The 16919-nt window shown below is 34.4% G+C and overlaps 1 protein-coding gene and 2 long non-coding RNA genes across 6 annotated transcripts; 2 read left to right on the forward strand and 1 right to left on the reverse strand.

Moving 5' to 3' along the window:
* Positions 1-525: 525 nt before the first annotated feature.
* On the forward strand, positions 526-2791 carry LOC147402080 (uncharacterized). Its single transcript, XR_015178792.1, has 3 exons — positions 526-616; positions 949-2424; positions 2509-2791. It is a non-coding gene; the product is annotated as an uncharacterized LOC147402080 (long non-coding RNA).
* A 1427-nt stretch (positions 2792-4218) lies between these two features.
* LOC147402081 (uncharacterized) lies at positions 4219-6367 on the forward strand. Its single transcript, XR_015178795.1, has 3 exons — positions 4219-4300; positions 4632-6011; positions 6098-6367. It is a non-coding gene; the product is annotated as an uncharacterized LOC147402081 (long non-coding RNA).
* Positions 6368-6970: 603 nt separating this feature from the next.
* LOC147402082 (endoribonuclease) lies at positions 6971-15470 on the reverse strand. 4 transcript variants are annotated; one of them, XM_086443589.1, is made up of 12 exons: positions 15191-15470; positions 14986-15057; positions 14352-14431; positions 13173-13297; positions 13026-13058; positions 12062-12144; positions 11917-11989; positions 10730-11075; positions 10255-10586; positions 8894-9231; positions 7910-8270; positions 6971-7604 (listed from the first exon to the last, which is right to left on the reverse strand). In XM_086443589.1, the coding sequence occupies exons 2-12, from the start codon at positions 15024-15026 to the stop codon at positions 7389-7391; spliced, it is 2028 nt and encodes a 675-aa protein (XP_086299715.1). In that variant the 5' UTR covers positions 15027-15057; positions 15191-15470; the 3' UTR covers positions 6971-7388. The 4 variants fall into 4 exon arrangements, with proteins under 4 accessions (XP_086299715.1, XP_086299713.1, XP_086299714.1 ...); XM_086443587.1 differs by having other exon boundaries at positions 13173-13398; XM_086443588.1 differs by having other exon boundaries at positions 14273-14431; positions 15191-15259.
* Positions 15471-16919: the final 1449 nt, after the last annotated feature.

A 16919-nucleotide genomic window follows, 5' to 3' on the forward strand; every position in this document is an offset into this window, starting at 1 on the left:
TGAAATTTACAAAATATATTTCTAAATATTTTTTTATGTTAAATTCCAAATCCATTAAATATTATTTCAAACTATAAAAAAGACTCCAATAAAACACACAATTAGTCTCTAAAAAACTAATCGAAGTTTAATTTCTAACATTTTTATTTGATTAATGCTGGAGTGAACTCTTTGGGAGACACAACATCTTGATGTGATTCTCCGAGATACGAGGAAAATGTATCTATGGATACATATGTGCCACCACGTCAAAGTGACCTTGTTGAGGTCACTCAAGCGTGTCTCTTTTTCTTTTTGTATTTCAATTTCATCCGAAATACTTAAAAAAAAAAAAAAATCCATCTAAAAAAAATTTTGATTTAATTTTTCCTTCATGACTTTCTTTTGACTTAGAACAAACTTACTAAAACCATAGTTTAAGGGTACATAGTAAATTTACTAAAACACAGGGTGTTCCAAATATTGACCAAACTTTGGAGGGTATTTGTAAAATAATAAAAGCTATAAAAGAGAATCAAACCCTAAGCCTCAATCCATTATGTACATATAAGGTAAGCTGTCACCTCTCTTTTTCTCAAACACGAAAGGCGGCAACAACGAGAAGAAGAACTCCAAGGTAGGTCTCCCTACATCTCTCTCTTTAGCTCTCCCTCAAGTATTATACAAATACCTAGAAAACTCGTTCTGATATGTTAATGGAGGACCTCAAATGTTTTATTTTTAGATTAGAAACGTCTATCTGATTAATAGATCAGGACTTTTCTAGCCTTAACCCACTGTTTATTCTCTCTAACAGTTGAGATGAGAGAAAAAAACAAAAATTTCCTAGAGATCAGTACCCTTTTTATTTTTTTTTCTAGGAATTAATATTAGATCTGTTAGTTTGAATAATTTTTGTAAATGTAGTGTTAACTAATGGGTTTTTTTTTTTTGATAATTTCGATACAGATAGTTAACAGGGACATCGTGCACGAAGCGGCTTTGAAAACGGATTTGTACCGAATATGGGTTCGCCTTGGTAACATTGTTTCGGAGGAATCCTTGAACCAATGTATTAAATGGATATTGTTTGGACTAAAACCCTTTTCTTCCATTTCCATGAACAAATCTTCAATTTCTTTTATTCTTCTTTACTTTAAAGATTTCTCAAACATTAAATTTTATGTATTAGATAGGAAATCACTAGCAGAAATGTGATAATTCATTTGAAATCTTTAGATTCCCAGCTTTGCACATATTATCAATGATGATGTTGTAAATTATAAAGTTCATAATATTATTTACAGGGTCATCATTGATGGTATGCGGAATTTTTTTTTTTTTTTTTGAATGATATAATATGTGAAAATCTGGGAATTTAAAGATGGAAAATGAATTGTTTCGTCACATTTTTGCTAAAGATTTGCAATCTAAAACATATAATTTAGAGAAATGCTAAATGGATGCTGTTTTTGGCGACATACGTCTTGCCTGCCGCCCACATATTTATTTTTGTAGGTTTCAAATCTTGAAAAGGGTCATTGGGCCCACATTGATTATCTCATTGACAATCTAATAACACAGTCTTTTAGATTTCATGAAAATATTCATATTCAAAAAATAAGAAATTAAAAAAATATTATTTTTCGAACTTGATCCAAAGTGTTGAGAATGGACGGCCACCAAGCACTCAAATTTTATTTAATAATTATTTTTTGTGAATTTTTTTTTTAAGTTCATATAATTTTGTCTTCTACAACTCCACTTCATTGGATTATGTTTTTGAACGTCATAAGGTGATCAAATCAGAAAGTTTGTTTTTTTATCACTATGGGCAGGAGAGAGAAAAAGGAACGTTTATTTGGCATCACTCTATAATTTAATTATTAATGAATTTTTTAAGATTTGTTCATGGAAATGCAAGAGAAGAGTACTCCTCTAAATGATATCACATTTATCCCATGGTTTAAGGATTTCTTCAAAATAATGTTATACATGAGGCAATGTGACAACTTATTGATGAAATGGTTGAAAGGGTTTTCTCACCTAATGTAGAAACCTCATCTATGGTGGTGAATTTGCTTGTGAAAGATGGATCATATCATGAACATATTATAATGCTTGGTAAGTTCATCCTTGAGGGATGAGGCAAAGGTAACACTCTAAACATTTATGTGATAAATTAGAAGAGAGTTCTGATTGAAGCATGGTTTAAAACTCGGTTTTGTGTCTTGTCTCGTCCATGCCAGATACTGAGTCGTCTTGGACGAGTTTTCCGATACGTTTGAGACGTCTCGTCCAAAAATTTGAAAAATGAACGTGGAGCATTAAATCTTGTTCGAAAAATTGACTTGTCCGTCGATCTTGTTCATGCCTGATACCGAGATAACTTAGACGATACGTCTCGGTCTTGGACGAGTTTTGAAACCATGTTTAGAAGCCAATGTAAGTGGATTGATATTGTATCATTTGCATTATTCATAGTTACTATTATGAGATAATCTATTTAATTCTTCATTCTTTGGACAGGTAAGCCACTGATTATGGTAATAGGGTTGTTCAAACTGATAGTGAAGATGGTGTTGGCTTGATTCAAGTGAAGACTGGTTCAACAATTTGTTTAAAAATACAGGAATGCTAGCTTATCATTTATTGAGAAATCCAAAACAACTCTGTAAATTAGTCAGAGTTCCAATTGAGTAACCTTTGGGCATGTTTTATTTAGTGTTGGAGATGTAAATTTCTGTTTCTTGATCACTGACAGTTGTACATGTTGAGCTTGTGAAATGACAAAAATATTCCAATTGAGTAACCTTTGGGCATGTTTTATTTAGTGTTGGAGATGTAAATTTCTGTTTCTTGATCTATGACACTTGTACATGTTGAGCTTGTGAAATGACAAAAATATTGCATCGATTGAATGTTTTGGTTAATGAAAAAATTGATATGGTATCGGCCTATACATTCAATAGAATCCTGAGACATCCAATACTTTGTATTGGTTTGGGCCAATACTGATATGTATCGACCTATACATTTCGATACTTTGTGAAATTTTAAATCATGGATATAATAACAACTGCAGGGGAAGGGTTGCATGTTGGTTGTTGCAAATGTGTATGGTCACCCTGCAATGGACCTTGTTATTTTATGTGAACAAGTGAATCAATCTTCTTTTGAAAGTGTTTGGGAACTCTCACCTGCAAAGAAGTAAAGCATTTCTACAATCATCAAGTTTGGATTCATATTCATTTTTATGATTGAGCCATGTTGGAGTGACCTCAAGATTGGACCTCATATCGTGCTTCTTGAAGCGAAAGTGGATATGAACCATAGATGCTAAATAAGAGAGGATGGTTGTTGTGAAGGAGAAAGGTCTGTGTTATGTGTGTATGTTAGATAAGCTTGTCACCCCCAGAGTACAGCACCACACCACACGAACATTTGATGATTTGAGGATATTATTTCTGAGGACGTCATGCAGTGGTACAGACCCGAAATCCGATACCTTCGGATCTGGATTCAGAATTTGGACTATAATAGGGATCCGATCCAAAAACTATCCGATCTGTTCTAAGTCAATCATGTGCTGACGTGTCAATTTACCTCCATCGGATAAAAATGTGAAAAAGTAAAACTGTTTTGCTCACGAAAAAGTCAATATGGGATTGTAAGATTGCAATCCCTGTAATCACGTTAAATTTTACCTTTTGAAACTTACAAAATATATTTTTATGTTAAATTCAAAATCCCTTAAATATTATTTAAAACTACAAAGAGACCCCAGTATAGCACACAATTGGTCTCCAAAAAAATTAACCTAAGTTTAATTTAAAATTAACCTAAGTTTAATTTCTGACATTTTTCTTTAATTTAGGTTGGACTCAACTCATTGACTTGATGTGATGGCGTGTGCATGTCTGTAGATGCATGTCTCCGAGATACAAGTAAAATGTATCTATGGACATACACGTGCCACCACATCAAGATGCCCCCGTTGAAGTCACTCAAGGGCTACTCTTTTTCTTTTTGAATTTCAATTTCATCTAAAATAATTTCAATTTAATTTTACCTTCATGAATTTCTTTTTTGACTTGAACAAATTTACTAAAATCATAGTTTAGGGGTACATATTAAATTTACTAAAACACAGGGTGTCCCAAATATTGACCAAATTTTGGAGGGTATTTGTAAAATAATAAAAACTATAAAAGAGAACCAAACCCTAAGCCTCAATCCATCATCTACATATGAGGTAAGCAAGTTACCTCTTTTTTTTCTCAAACAGGTAAGGCGGCAACAACGTGAAGAAGAACTTAAGGTAGATCTCTCTCTCTTTAGATCTCCCTCAAGTATTATACAAATACCTAGAAAACACGTTCTGATATGTTAATGGAGGATCTCAAATGTTTTATTTTTAGATTAGAAAAGTCTATCAGATTAATAGATCAGGACTTTTGTATCCTTAACCCACTGTTTATTCTCTCAACGGTTGAGATGAGAGAAAAAAACAAAAATTTCCTACAGATCAGTACCTTTTTTTTTTCTAGGAATTAATATTAGATCTGTTAGTTTGAATAATTTTGTAATAATTTTTGTAAATGTAGTGTTAACTAATGGTTTTTTTTTTTTTTTTTTTAATTTCAATACAGATCATTATCAGGGACATCGTGCACGAAGCGACTATGAAAGCAGATTTGTACCGAAGATGGGTTCGCCTTGGTAACATTGTTTTGGATGAATCCTTGAACCAATGTATTAAATGGATATTATTTGGACTAAAACCCTTTTCTTGCATTTCCATGAACAAATCTTCAATTTCTTTTCTTCTTCTTTCCTTTAAAGATTTCTCAAACATTAAACTATATGTAGTCGATAGGAAATCACCAGCAGAAATGTGATAATTCCCAGCTTTGCGTATATTTTCAATGATGATGTTGTAAATTATAAAGTCAATAATATTATTTACATCATCATTGATAGTATGCGGATTTATTTTTTTTATTTTTATTTTAATGATATAGTATGTGAAAATCTGGGAATTCAAAGATGGAAAATGATTTGTTTTTTCACATTTTGCTAAAGTTTTGCAATCTAAAACATATAATGCCACTGCCTACATTTTACTTTTTTAGATTTCAAAATTTAAAAATGGTTGTTGGGCCTACATTGACAATCTAACAACATATCAATTTAGATTTCATGAAAATATTTATATTCAACAATTAAGAAATTAAAAAAATATATTATTTTGATCTAAGGTGTTGAAAAGGAACGGTCACCTATCACCCAAATTTTATTTAATAATTACGTTTTTTGAATTTTTTTTCTTAAGTTCATGTAATTTTGACCTCTACAACTTTATTGTATCGGATTATGTTTTTGAATGTCATAAGGTGATCAAATCAGAAAGATTGTTTTTTTTCACTATGACTAGGAGAGAGAAAAAGGAACGTCCATTTAGCATCACTCTATTAATTTAATGATTAATGAATTTTTCAAAGATTTGTTCATGGAAATGCAAGAAAAGAGTGCTCCTTTAAATGATATCACATTTATCTCATGGTTTAAGGATTTCTTCAAAATAATGTTACACATGAGGCAATGTGGCAACTTATCAATGAAATGGTTGAAAGGACTTTCTCACCGAATGCGGAAACCTCATCTATGGTGGTGAATTTGCTTGTGAAAGATGGATCATATCATGAACATATTATAATGCTTAGTAAGTTCGTCCTTGAGTGATGACGCAAAGGTAACACTAAACATTTATGTGAGAAATTAGAAGAGTGCTCTGTTAGAAGTATGGTTTTAAAACTCGATTTTGTGTCTTCTCGTCCATGCCAAATACCGAGTCGTCTCGGATGAGTTTTCCAAAATGTTTCTAAGATGTCTCGTCCTAAAAATCTCATTTGAAAAATTGACTTGTCTATCTGTCTGTCTCGTTCATGCATGATATCGAGTATATCGAGATGACTCGGATGATACCTCTCGGTTTGGGACGAGTTTTGAAACCATGGTTAGAAGCCAATGTAAGTGGATTTATGTTGTATCATTTGTGCATTATTCATAGTTACTATTATGAGATAATCTATTTAATTCTTCATTCTTTGGACAGGTAAGCCCCTGATAATTGTAAAAGGGTTGTTCAAACTTACAGTGATGATGGTGTTGGCTTGATTCGAGTGAAGACTGGATCAACAATTTGTTTAATAATACAGGAATGCTAGCTTATCATTTATTGAGAAATCCAAAACAACTCAGTAAATTAGTCAGAGTTCCAATTGATTTACCTTTGGGCATGTTGATCTATGTCGCTTGTACATGTTGAGCTTGTTAAATGACAAAAATATTGCATCAATTGAATGTTTTGCTTAATGAAAAATTTGATATGGTATGGGCCTGTACATTTGATACAATCCTGAAACATCCAATGTTTCGTATTGGTTTGGGCTAATACCGATATTCTGATATTTTAAATCATGGATATGATTAGCGCAAGGGATTGCATGTTGGTTGTTGCAAATGTGCATAGTCACCCGGCAATAGGCCTAGTTATTTTATGTGAACAGGTGCATCAATCTTTTGAAAATGTTTGGGAATCTTACCTGCAAAGAAATAAAGCATTTATATGACCATCAAGTTTGGATTCATATTCATTTCTATGATTGAGTGACCTCAAGATTGGACCTCATATCTTCACTTCTTAAAGCGAAAGTGGATAGGAACCATAGGTGCTTTTTCACTTGTATCTTAAGGAAAAATATCTATGGTTCCCATACACTTTCATGTCAGGGTGTGCAATGTGAGGTTTAAGCTTGAGGTCACTGTAGCATTACTCCTTTCAAAATAATAGTTAAAGAGAAAATGCCGCAAAATTATGAACATGGATTGAGTGCATCTTAACTATTAATCAGAGAAACCAAGATTGTCTTTTTCAATGGAAATTCAACTAATTAAAAAAAAGTAATTGTTAAAAAAAAATATAATATAATAAACAACTAATCAATAAAACAAAAGTGAACATTAGGAAAGACTCCATACCCTTGGATATTTTTTAACTTGATTTTTTCATGTTCTTCCACTCACATCTGCCCCATGCAGTAACTATTAACCGAGATTCCACTTGTTCAAAACTTTGCTCATATTGTTTGATATAAATGCAACAAGACCAACCTGATAATCAACTTGTTGATTTGGTTGCACAAAAAGATAAGAGGAAAAATTAGATGCATCAGATCCTGACCGTTCAACCGCTGCAGGCCCAACTGGAACTGCCCCAATATTTCTAACCATCATTTGCTTGGCTTACAAGCCGTATGATTTGTTACATAGAAAAATTCCCAAATCAAACTACTTTTTCGATCTGGCTTGGTTGAAATGAAATCAATATCAAGCAGAGAGACCTTTCAGAGTTTGGAAGCAAATAGCTCACATGTGATTAAATCATCCATGGACAATATGGATCTACCAGCACCTAAGACAGGAACAACATTGAATATGGACTCTTCACCTGACTCCATCCTCTGACTCATCTCTGCAAATTCACCGAATGCATCCGTAAAGACGAGGGACAACGTTTCTGCGGGCACACAAAGGCCTGTTGAGAAGTAGAACCTCAAATTCTGCAAAAGAGAGTATGAATTGTGAAATTCCATGAACTTAAGACCTAACAAAAATACAAATTGACAGAGATACTGGTATCCCCACAGATTGTAATGAATACCGACCGAACCTTATATATATATTACCCACCAAAAGAAAGAGCAAGAAGAAATATATTTTTTTCAGAAAAAGATTCATGAAATTTCCTTCAAAATAAAGAACGTGTTGCGTCCTTACGTTTGGTTTCCATTATCTTTCAATGATAGAAGGTTATAAGAATCATCTTAAATATGAAAATGAGTGACTAATACGGAAAGAAACTGACCGTTATGTCTCCCCAAGAGAATTCATTCTCCAAAAGGATCTTATCAAGAAAATAAATGCAGAACCTTGCTATTCTTTTCAGGTGCTTCTGTGTGCCGAAATACTGACACTCTCTAGGATTCTGATCAGTGTTTGAAGACTCTGAACAGACCTTTTCTGCAAGTTCATTCGTGATACTAAGGCTAACGACACATAATTTTCTATGAACAATATATTTCTGAAGCCAAGAACCATGCCAATGCGAGTGCGCAAAGCCCCAATAATTTGGACAAGTTATGAAAGATGGGTCCAGCATATCAGTCGTAATTTCAGCTTCCTTGTCTTCTGGAACATAAAAGATGGGCTTTACTTCCACAAGAGCACTGCAAAACAATTTAAAGTCAAAATGTGAGTCCATTTTGCCTATTTTTTTCTCAGAAAAGTTGTATGTCTTGAATATTAAACATAGCAAACGACAAAAGGCATAAGGTCAAACAGGATAGATGTCTCTTCAGCTTGAAGGTAATAAAGTTCAAAATCAACGTTTTTGACACTCCAACTGAACTTAGATACAAGGAGTTTGAATTGACCTGGAACTTGGTCAAGTGCTTGATTATGAATTTTGCGGTAAAACAACTCAAGCTTTTTGCTTTTTTTTTCCTGGCCAGTAATTGGTAGGTGGAGGCGGGTTTTGAACCTGAGTCATAAATTTTATTTTATTTTTTGATATTTCAAGCACTTGAGTGGAGTTAGCTCAGGATATTTTTTGCTTTATAAAAAATAGTAATATTTCTTGACTGAAATCTTGATCACTTGACACATTCAAGTGGTTTTCCCTACTTGATCAAGTTTCTAAATAATGATTTAGACAGATCTATGCATAGATCAAACAAGGAACACCAGAAAATGACTAGGAAACAACAGAAACCAAATAATAGTTAGATAGGGTCCCTCCTGAAACAAAAAAGATGATCGTTCAGAAAAACTAGCAATATGACAGATGTACCTTTTTGGCAGGTCGGGTGCAAGAACATATAGAACAATGGGATTGAACAATTTATATGTATTTCCATTATCTAATTCAAACTTCCTACTTCGCTCAAGGAAAGCTTCTAGCTTGCCGTGAATTTCTATTCTCTGTGAGGATGTGAGTGATGTTGAACAATAAATGACAAAGAGGATTGCAGAAAAAGCTATAGAACAGTTGAAGCATTTTGTCACTGCTTCACAGTTGTCTAGTGCTTGCTCTAGTTCTGCAGCAGCTCCGCCACTGCAAAGTTTCATTGTGGGCGGATCAAGTCCCAACTGCCCGGCCATGTAAAGTATTTCTTTATGCAAAGTTGCCTGAAACAAAAATATAATAATAGAAATATATATTAAATGTGCAAGATGGAATAATGATGTAACTAAAATGACACGGATTCAGAAGATTTGTACATAAAGGAGGGCAGTAACAATAAACAAGACAAGAAAATATATTCAGTGGAGTTGTAGACTGTTACTTCGTGGGAATTTGTGCAGATATTAATCTGAGAACAAGAATTGAATTGATGACATATTCATTTCAAAGTTAAATTTAAACAAAAAAAAGGTGGTGCCAAGTGCCAACTTCAAGATTTTTTACACGGATAAACAATAACTAGGATTTATATGGATGGGAGACAGTTTTTGCTCAAGTAAACTATGAAACTAATTCCAAGTGGTCGCGGACCTAATTAAACTGGTTTGAACTTCCTTAATGGTAGTGTACATACATAAATCTGCATGCACTCAGAGTGGGAAATGTAATAAACCAAAAGATTTCTCTTTCCACTACCAAACAAAAAACAAAACAGAACTCCTTCTGCTGATTACCAAACCAGACCACCTAATCATTTTAATGGTAAACTATCAATGAAGGAAGACCCAGCCCCATGCGAAGATATCAGATCCTCCAATGGAACATTCTTGTTTCGACCAAAAGATGGAGAGAGAGGCAAAAAAAAAAAAAAGCAAACTCGACTACTCAAGTAAACTATTTAGCCCTGAACCCAAACCATTAATCTCTGAATTACATTTGGGAAAATGATAGCCCAGTATGAAAAAAGTTAAATTTCTTTTCAATATAAAGTAAGTAACAAACTGTCAATAACATGAAGATTGAAAATAATAATAGGAAGATAAAGCTTGCAGGCACACTTTTAATTTCTTTATGACCGTGATTTTCAAAACAATACTCCAAATAATAAAGACATCTTGTAGCATAAGTAGGTCAGTGCAATGGCATCCATGCACGTGCACTGCAAAACATTGTCATTATCCTGTTGAGTATGAATTTTGTGAATTATGAAGATAAAAGTGTTAATTTATTTCTCATTGTCTGCTTACCTGGCTATATGGTCCAATACAACTTGGTGCCCAGCAAGAAATACTTTGGACATGCAAAACTTTTTTGCTCTGGTCATTTGCCACTAAAACTTCAACATATGCTCTTCCTAGACCCGCTTGCATTAGAGGCAGCTCAATTGTACTACGTGATGGAACACCCAAGAAGCACTTTTCCTCTGTTATAAAACTTACATATGTTTCATTTGCCAAAACAAACTCATTCATATCAGCAATATAGAGATGAATATAGAGAATGTTCATCCAACCCAAACCATCTTCAACAAGTCGTGATTCAATTTTCTTTAGGACACTAGCAAGGTCTTTTTTCAAACCTGTCAATTAGAAAAAAAATCAATATAACTAAATAAAGATGCACCTACAATGCGGAAATGAATGAGAAATCAAGCTAGAAATATGCTTAGAGGCAATTGTTGTCCAATACCACCATACTTTCAACAAGATGGTTATTGCTTACCTTCTGAAGTTCTGCAAGAATCATGGATCCAACAGCCTATGGAAAATGTGTCATCCCTTTTGGTTTTTGAAATATGAAGGTTAAACTCTTTAACCGCACCAAACTCAAGGGTTAAATCTTGAGACTGGTACTTGGCTTCATCTTTTGGTGCAGAGTTTCCTTGCACTTCACAAACAGAACCCATTTCATCTGGGCTGGCATCATTCATTCCACCATCACTATTGAAAGTAGCGAGCTCCCTTTTGTGTTCCAAATGGAAAGCTAAGGGATGAAGGACTCCAACAGGGGCAATGGAATCCAAAGAGTGCAGTACAACTTGAAAATCATCAAGAACAATTCGGGCATTCTGGAAATTATTCATGTTAGATGCCTGATAAAACATTTATGAAGAAGCAAAAGACTTATTTGCCAAAAGTTGATCTAAACCTCAACAACAATAATACAAGTGGCAGAAACTCAGAGAATAATATGGGGTCTTTTCTATACAAGTTCGGTATCAGTTCTTACAAAAAAATCCAAGATAAGTATTTCCAATGTCCAACCAACATTCTTCACAAATATAATATTATCGGTCAGAATAGCAACGTAATTATCTACAAGAATATGGATTTTTGCGAAGGAGACAAAAATGGAACACATCCACACATAAGACCATGGTTTTCAATCTAGTTTTTTCTTTCATATTGTCTCATTCACATGTGATACTGAGATGACTCCATGAGACATCACGGTTATCTCGGACAAGATGCTAATTTTTTTACCCTAATCTCTGAACAGAAAGAAGAAGAAGAAGAAGTAGAAGTTGAAGAAGAACCAGAAGAGAAGGAAATGTGATGATCTTGGCCACGGTGTCTCGTCTCGTACACGAACGATGGAGAGTCATCTTGGCATCATATGATTGAAACCATGCCTAAGAAAACCACAAGCTCAAGCTCTTCTATGAAAACTGTTGTAAGAAATGAGATAGTGCATATATGGCCAAGGTTTAAAATCTCATCTCAAACAAGAGAACAACCAAGACTGTCTCAACCAAGACATTCCAAAACATTCCAAGACAATCTGAAACATTCCCTAAGCATCAAATTTCAGAGTTAATGTATTATCCCGGTCTTGGCCAAAACATTTCAAGATGGTACGAAACTTTAAACCATGTATATAGCTAGAAGAGACGAGTGCTATAAACTTACTTTAAAAAGAGGGCAGTCAAGTGTTAGTGTTTCATATTCTCCTCCTTCACCGCATACATTTATACCATAGAGCCTGCAAGAACATAAAGAAATGAAAACCCCTATTTATGGCATAAAACAAATAATACAATCCAACTTGACATACTCTTTCAATTGATGCAGATGGTGCTGCAGGTATGCAATCTGTTTTCCCAAGTGTTTTGCAGGATCCAACCCCATGGCCGCAACCTGTATTGTTCAAAAATATCAACAACAAAAAAATTTATGTGTAAAATATTAATATTCATAACTCAACTCCTAAAACGTCGACAACAGCAGCCAAACATAGTGGTCTAGTGCAAAACAAAGGCAAGAAAAGTTTGAGAATTTGATTAAGGGAAACACCCCATCTTACGATGTTTTCTTTTCTGATACATACATGAGTGAAGGTGGGGTTTTGATCCCAGGTCTTTGGTTTTACCACTCACAGATTTTAACAAATTGCCAACTTGGTAGCATTGATCTCACAATGTTTATTAAATAATTATCTTGAAGGAAGAAACATATAGGAGAAACAGAAGGAAGGGACAGATTTGTGAAGGGAGAAGGGAGACTGTCTTCCCCAAAATGATGTGACCAATGCACTGCACACCATGCTTTCTGCTCCATTTTCCTTTTTTAGAAAGCTCTATAAATAGCAAAACTTTATTCAAACAAGATTTCCAAACCAATGTGCATTAACTAGATCATACAAGTTGGAAGAAAAAAAAAATAAGAACATTGTGAAGTGCACACTTAGCAAAATTGGTAAGACGTTTGGACCCAACTGCACGTGCTAGCCACAAGAGAGAGAGAGAGAGAGAGAGAGAACTACAATCAATGCACAAACATCATGGGGGATAGCAACTCGTGTTGGTAAGACATTTGGACCCAACTGCACTTGTTAACCGCTAGAGAGAGAGCACTGCAATGCACGAACCTCATGGGGGATAGCAACTCATGTTGCAAGTTCCAAATAAACACTCGACGAAACATACCAATTTTCATTACAACCAAATAAAATTACACAAAATGCAACAAATCATAGTGACGGAAAAGAAATCATAGCATATTAAAACAATAATTTGTACCTTGACAGTGATAGCCACAATCTCCTTTGTTATCTGGTTAAGGATAAACAAGCCAAACATTATTCGTCAATAAAGTAAGCAAGATGGTCAAAATTTTGAAAGAAACAAAAGAAAAGCTGACTTTCAAACTGACATTGAAGAAATTACCATTTCTTGAAGAAGAAAAGATTGATCTTGTTTCCATAAATATGCCAGTGAAACAAGTCCTAACCTTGAACAAACATTCTCCACCCGTAACCTTTGATAGTCAGAAGCAATGGCACCAGAAGAAACTGCCATGACGGAAGGTATTTGTTGTTTTATTTCATTTAACAAAACAAGTAAATCTTCAACTTCATCTCCTTGAGTCAGTCTGTAGCTAAGGTTTTGATGCCTATGTAACAAAATAATACAACAGAAAGTCATGGAGTCAATTATATATTGGATAAGACTATTCGTCTAAGTGGTACTCCTTACATGAGCATTGCAAAAAATACTAGCCTTGAGGATTAAAATGGTTATTCCTTTGGTTAATGCTCAAGAACAAGGCACCTTTATTAAGGAGAGCCAAATTTATATAGTGTTCTGCTAACGAGTTTATTGATTCTATTGTTAGGCCTGGCAAGCTGGGGATTGTATGCTAGATTGATTCAGAAAACGCCTATGAAATGTGATTGAAATTTCTTGGAGTATGTGTCTATGGACTTTGGTTGTAGGAGAATTAATTGGATTATGAAATATGTTTCCTCACAATCTTTATCAAATGGTGGTCTGATAGACTTATTCAAGAACTCTAGTGGTTTAAAGCAAGGGGACCAGGGACCTCTCTCTCCCCTTTTCTTTTTGGTATATTGGTTGAACCTCTAGATAGGCTAATTTCAAAGGTAGTGAACAGTGGTAACCACGTCGGATTTGGGGTCAAGGAAGATGGCCCCATGGGTTCTTACCTTCAATTTGTTGATGAAACCCTTGTTTTTGTTGGTGCCTCCCCCTACCAACTTAGTTTTCTTAGAGGTTTTTTGTGTTGTTTTGAGGCAGTTTCAAGGTATTTGGGGTTCGCAAGGTTCCAAATTTTGAAGTCCTTGCAAGTTTTTTGAGGTGTGACATGGGTCAATTTCCATCCACTTATCTAGGCTTGCGGCTTCTACTTCTTATCCCAAATATTTGGGGAAGTAAAAAAAAAACAAATGTGACAAAAATAGCAAATCCCATTGTTATATGTCCTAATATATCAAGTTAATTTCCCGAGAGAGAAAAAAACTTCATACTTGTAGGCAGAGAAAAGAAAGCAATGCCCCCAAATAAGATGGTTATTTTAACCAAACTAATCCTACTTAAAGGGCTTGCCTTGTCGATCCATGTATTCGCCTTCGGAACAACGGCAGCCCCATGCATCCTGCATAGCTGACCACAATTTGGTGACCCACCTGAGGAACAAAAATCACTTTAGATTCATGGACCTCTAATCGAAATACTAAGGGGGAAAAATTATAATATTAAACTCAAAAAAGAAAAAAAAAAAAGTGAATGATAATTCATATTAGAGGATAGGTTCCCAAGACATAAGAGAGAGGAACTTATCCTAAATCAGGTTTGTCTTAGCATCTTACAATTGTGTTTGTATGAGACAATTATAATAAACTAAAGCCTTGAAATCATTTAATTATCGACCGTGAAAAATCCAAATAAATAAATGAGTAAACAATCGAAACCCATATCTCTCATTAACCCTAAAAAGATCTTATCTTGCATCACTTGGAAAGATAAATAAAACCTATTTCATTCACACACACACACACACAAGTTACATAAAATGGTACGCAGAGGAAACTAAGTCCAATCAAATGAATTACAAACACATTACAATCTATCCATTAATTTATTAACTCCATCGATGAAATCAAAAATGACAAATAAGAATCAAACTTCATTTTTTTTTTTTTTAATTGAAACTTTAATGAGAGAGATTGAGAGGACTTACAGTTTGATACATGTAGCTATCCAATTCATCGACTGAGTCATCGAGTGGCATCAAGTTTGCCAACGCGACGATCTACAAGAAAGAAAAAAAAAAAAAAAAAAAACAATCGTCATAAACCCTAAAATCAGGAGCGAGAGAAATAGGGCTCTCAGAACCCTAGTTTAGAATAAAATTAGGGCTTTAATGAGAAAGAAGAACACAAAACCTCGTGACCATATTCGACACATTTCATCATGGCATAGCAGCTATCTTTCCCGCCACTCACCAATCCAACTACTTTCATCTTAATCGTCCAAAATTAAATATTTTAAATTAAATAAAATAATTAAAATATAATATAAAAAAACTCAGATTTCTCTTATAGAAAAATAAAGGAAAAAAAAAAATTCTCTGGTTTCGACTAAGCAAAGGACTCTCTAAACGGGGAAGAACTGATTCTGAAGTGAGAACAGTTGACCTGTTTCAAGCATGTAGAGAAGTGAAGAAAGCATGAGGGCAGTGGCACTATTGTAGTTCCAACGATAAAATTTGGTGCTATTCTTTAATGTAATGTGTTTTACGAAAATACCCATTCATTTCCAACAATTAACCCTAGCGTCCCAATAGTAGGTGATCAGACCCGAAACATCGAGAATTTTGTTCTAATAAGGATCCAAACTGATTACCGGAAAATCAGATCCAATAAAATGTGAGAAAATATTTAGGGTATGTTTGATTGCACATGAAAAATAAGGTGGAAAATCAATTTTCATGAAAAATGACATTTTTCAAATGTTTGATTGCACATGAAAATGAAAAATTATTTTTCACCTTAATCAAAAAGTTCACCAAAACATGAATTTCATTTTCTCACTCATATGAGTGGGAAAGTGAAATCCACCCATATTTTTCATCCCCAATTATTTCCCACTCATATCTTCTTCTTTCTTATCACCACCACCACCATCATTACACTAACTTCGTTGTCATCATCATCACCGTCATCGTCGCCTCCGTCTCTATTATTGTCGTTTTCATCTCTATCATCACCATCTCCGGCCACCTTCTCTCTCTTCTTCTTCATCCCTCACCTCCTCCGCCACCACCACCATCACGTTTTCCTCCCTTCTTCCTCACTTACCTCCGTTGACGCCACCATCACCGTCACGTTCTCCCTTCTTCTTCTTCCTCACTTACCTCCACTGTCACCATCGTCGTTGTTGTTGTCACCGCCGCCGCCACCACCATCGTCTCCGTCATTGTCGCCGCCACATCCTCCCCCCTCTCTCTTCCTCCTCATCTTCTCTTCTTCTTTTTTCTCATATTTTTTCCATGATTTTATCCAAGTAAAATCAAACAATGGAATTTGATTTTCCAACCCTACTTATTTTTCACCACTATTTTTCCATGGATTTCAAATTCCATGGAAAATCACTTTCCATGCAATCAAACATACCCTTACACTATTTTAAATATTTTGCATATCAAATCGAAATCCACCGATTAAATTTTATGTCAAGTCCAACCTATTTTATAAAGTTATATATGACTCCCCAAATACTTCTTAACTCGTTTTTTTTTAAATGTGGTGAGATTATGGCTTCTTATTTAAGTATTTGGGGTTAGAGTTCTCTCCAACACTAGCGTGAATTTTCATAGGCAATCAAATACTCAATTTGTAATTAACACTTACTGTCAACTTTTTAGAAGATTGAATTTTCTACAGTCCAACTTTCAGAAGTATAACGCCACAAATCAAATAGATTCTCGAAAAACTAAAATTTGATCCTCTAGTGCCAAGGACTAAATTTTGTTGATCTTTACTTTTTATTTGGAGAACTTGTAAGATTTCTCTTTTACAGTGATGGAGTACAAATCTTCATAGAGAAATGATTCGAATCCTCTTGTGACCTTGACTTTGATAGTTATAGACCTATGGTGGTGAATTAGCTTTT

The sequence above is a fragment of the Akebia trifoliata genome, chromosome 5 (genome assembly GCF_017979445.1).
Source record: "Akebia trifoliata isolate Shusen 1 chromosome 5, ASM1797944v1, whole genome shotgun sequence".
In the NCBI taxonomy this organism is placed as follows: domain Eukaryota; kingdom Viridiplantae; phylum Streptophyta; class Magnoliopsida; order Ranunculales; family Lardizabalaceae; genus Akebia; species Akebia trifoliata.

Excerpts from the sequence above, each read along its gene's own strand:
- LOC147402082 (XM_086443587.1), bottom strand. The coding sequence starts at position 15,268 with ATGAAAGTAGTTGGATTGGTGAGTGGCGGGAAAGATAGCTGCTATGCC. Across the intron at positions 11,990-12,061 it reads CATCTGCATCAATTGAAAGA|GCTCTATGGTATAAATGTAT; the intron begins GTATGTCAAGTT and ends ATGTTCTTGCAG. Across the intron at positions 11,076-11,916 it reads TTGACTGCCCTCTTTTTAAA|AATGCCCGAATTGTTCTTGA; the intron begins GTAAGTTTATAG and ends AATAATTTCCAG.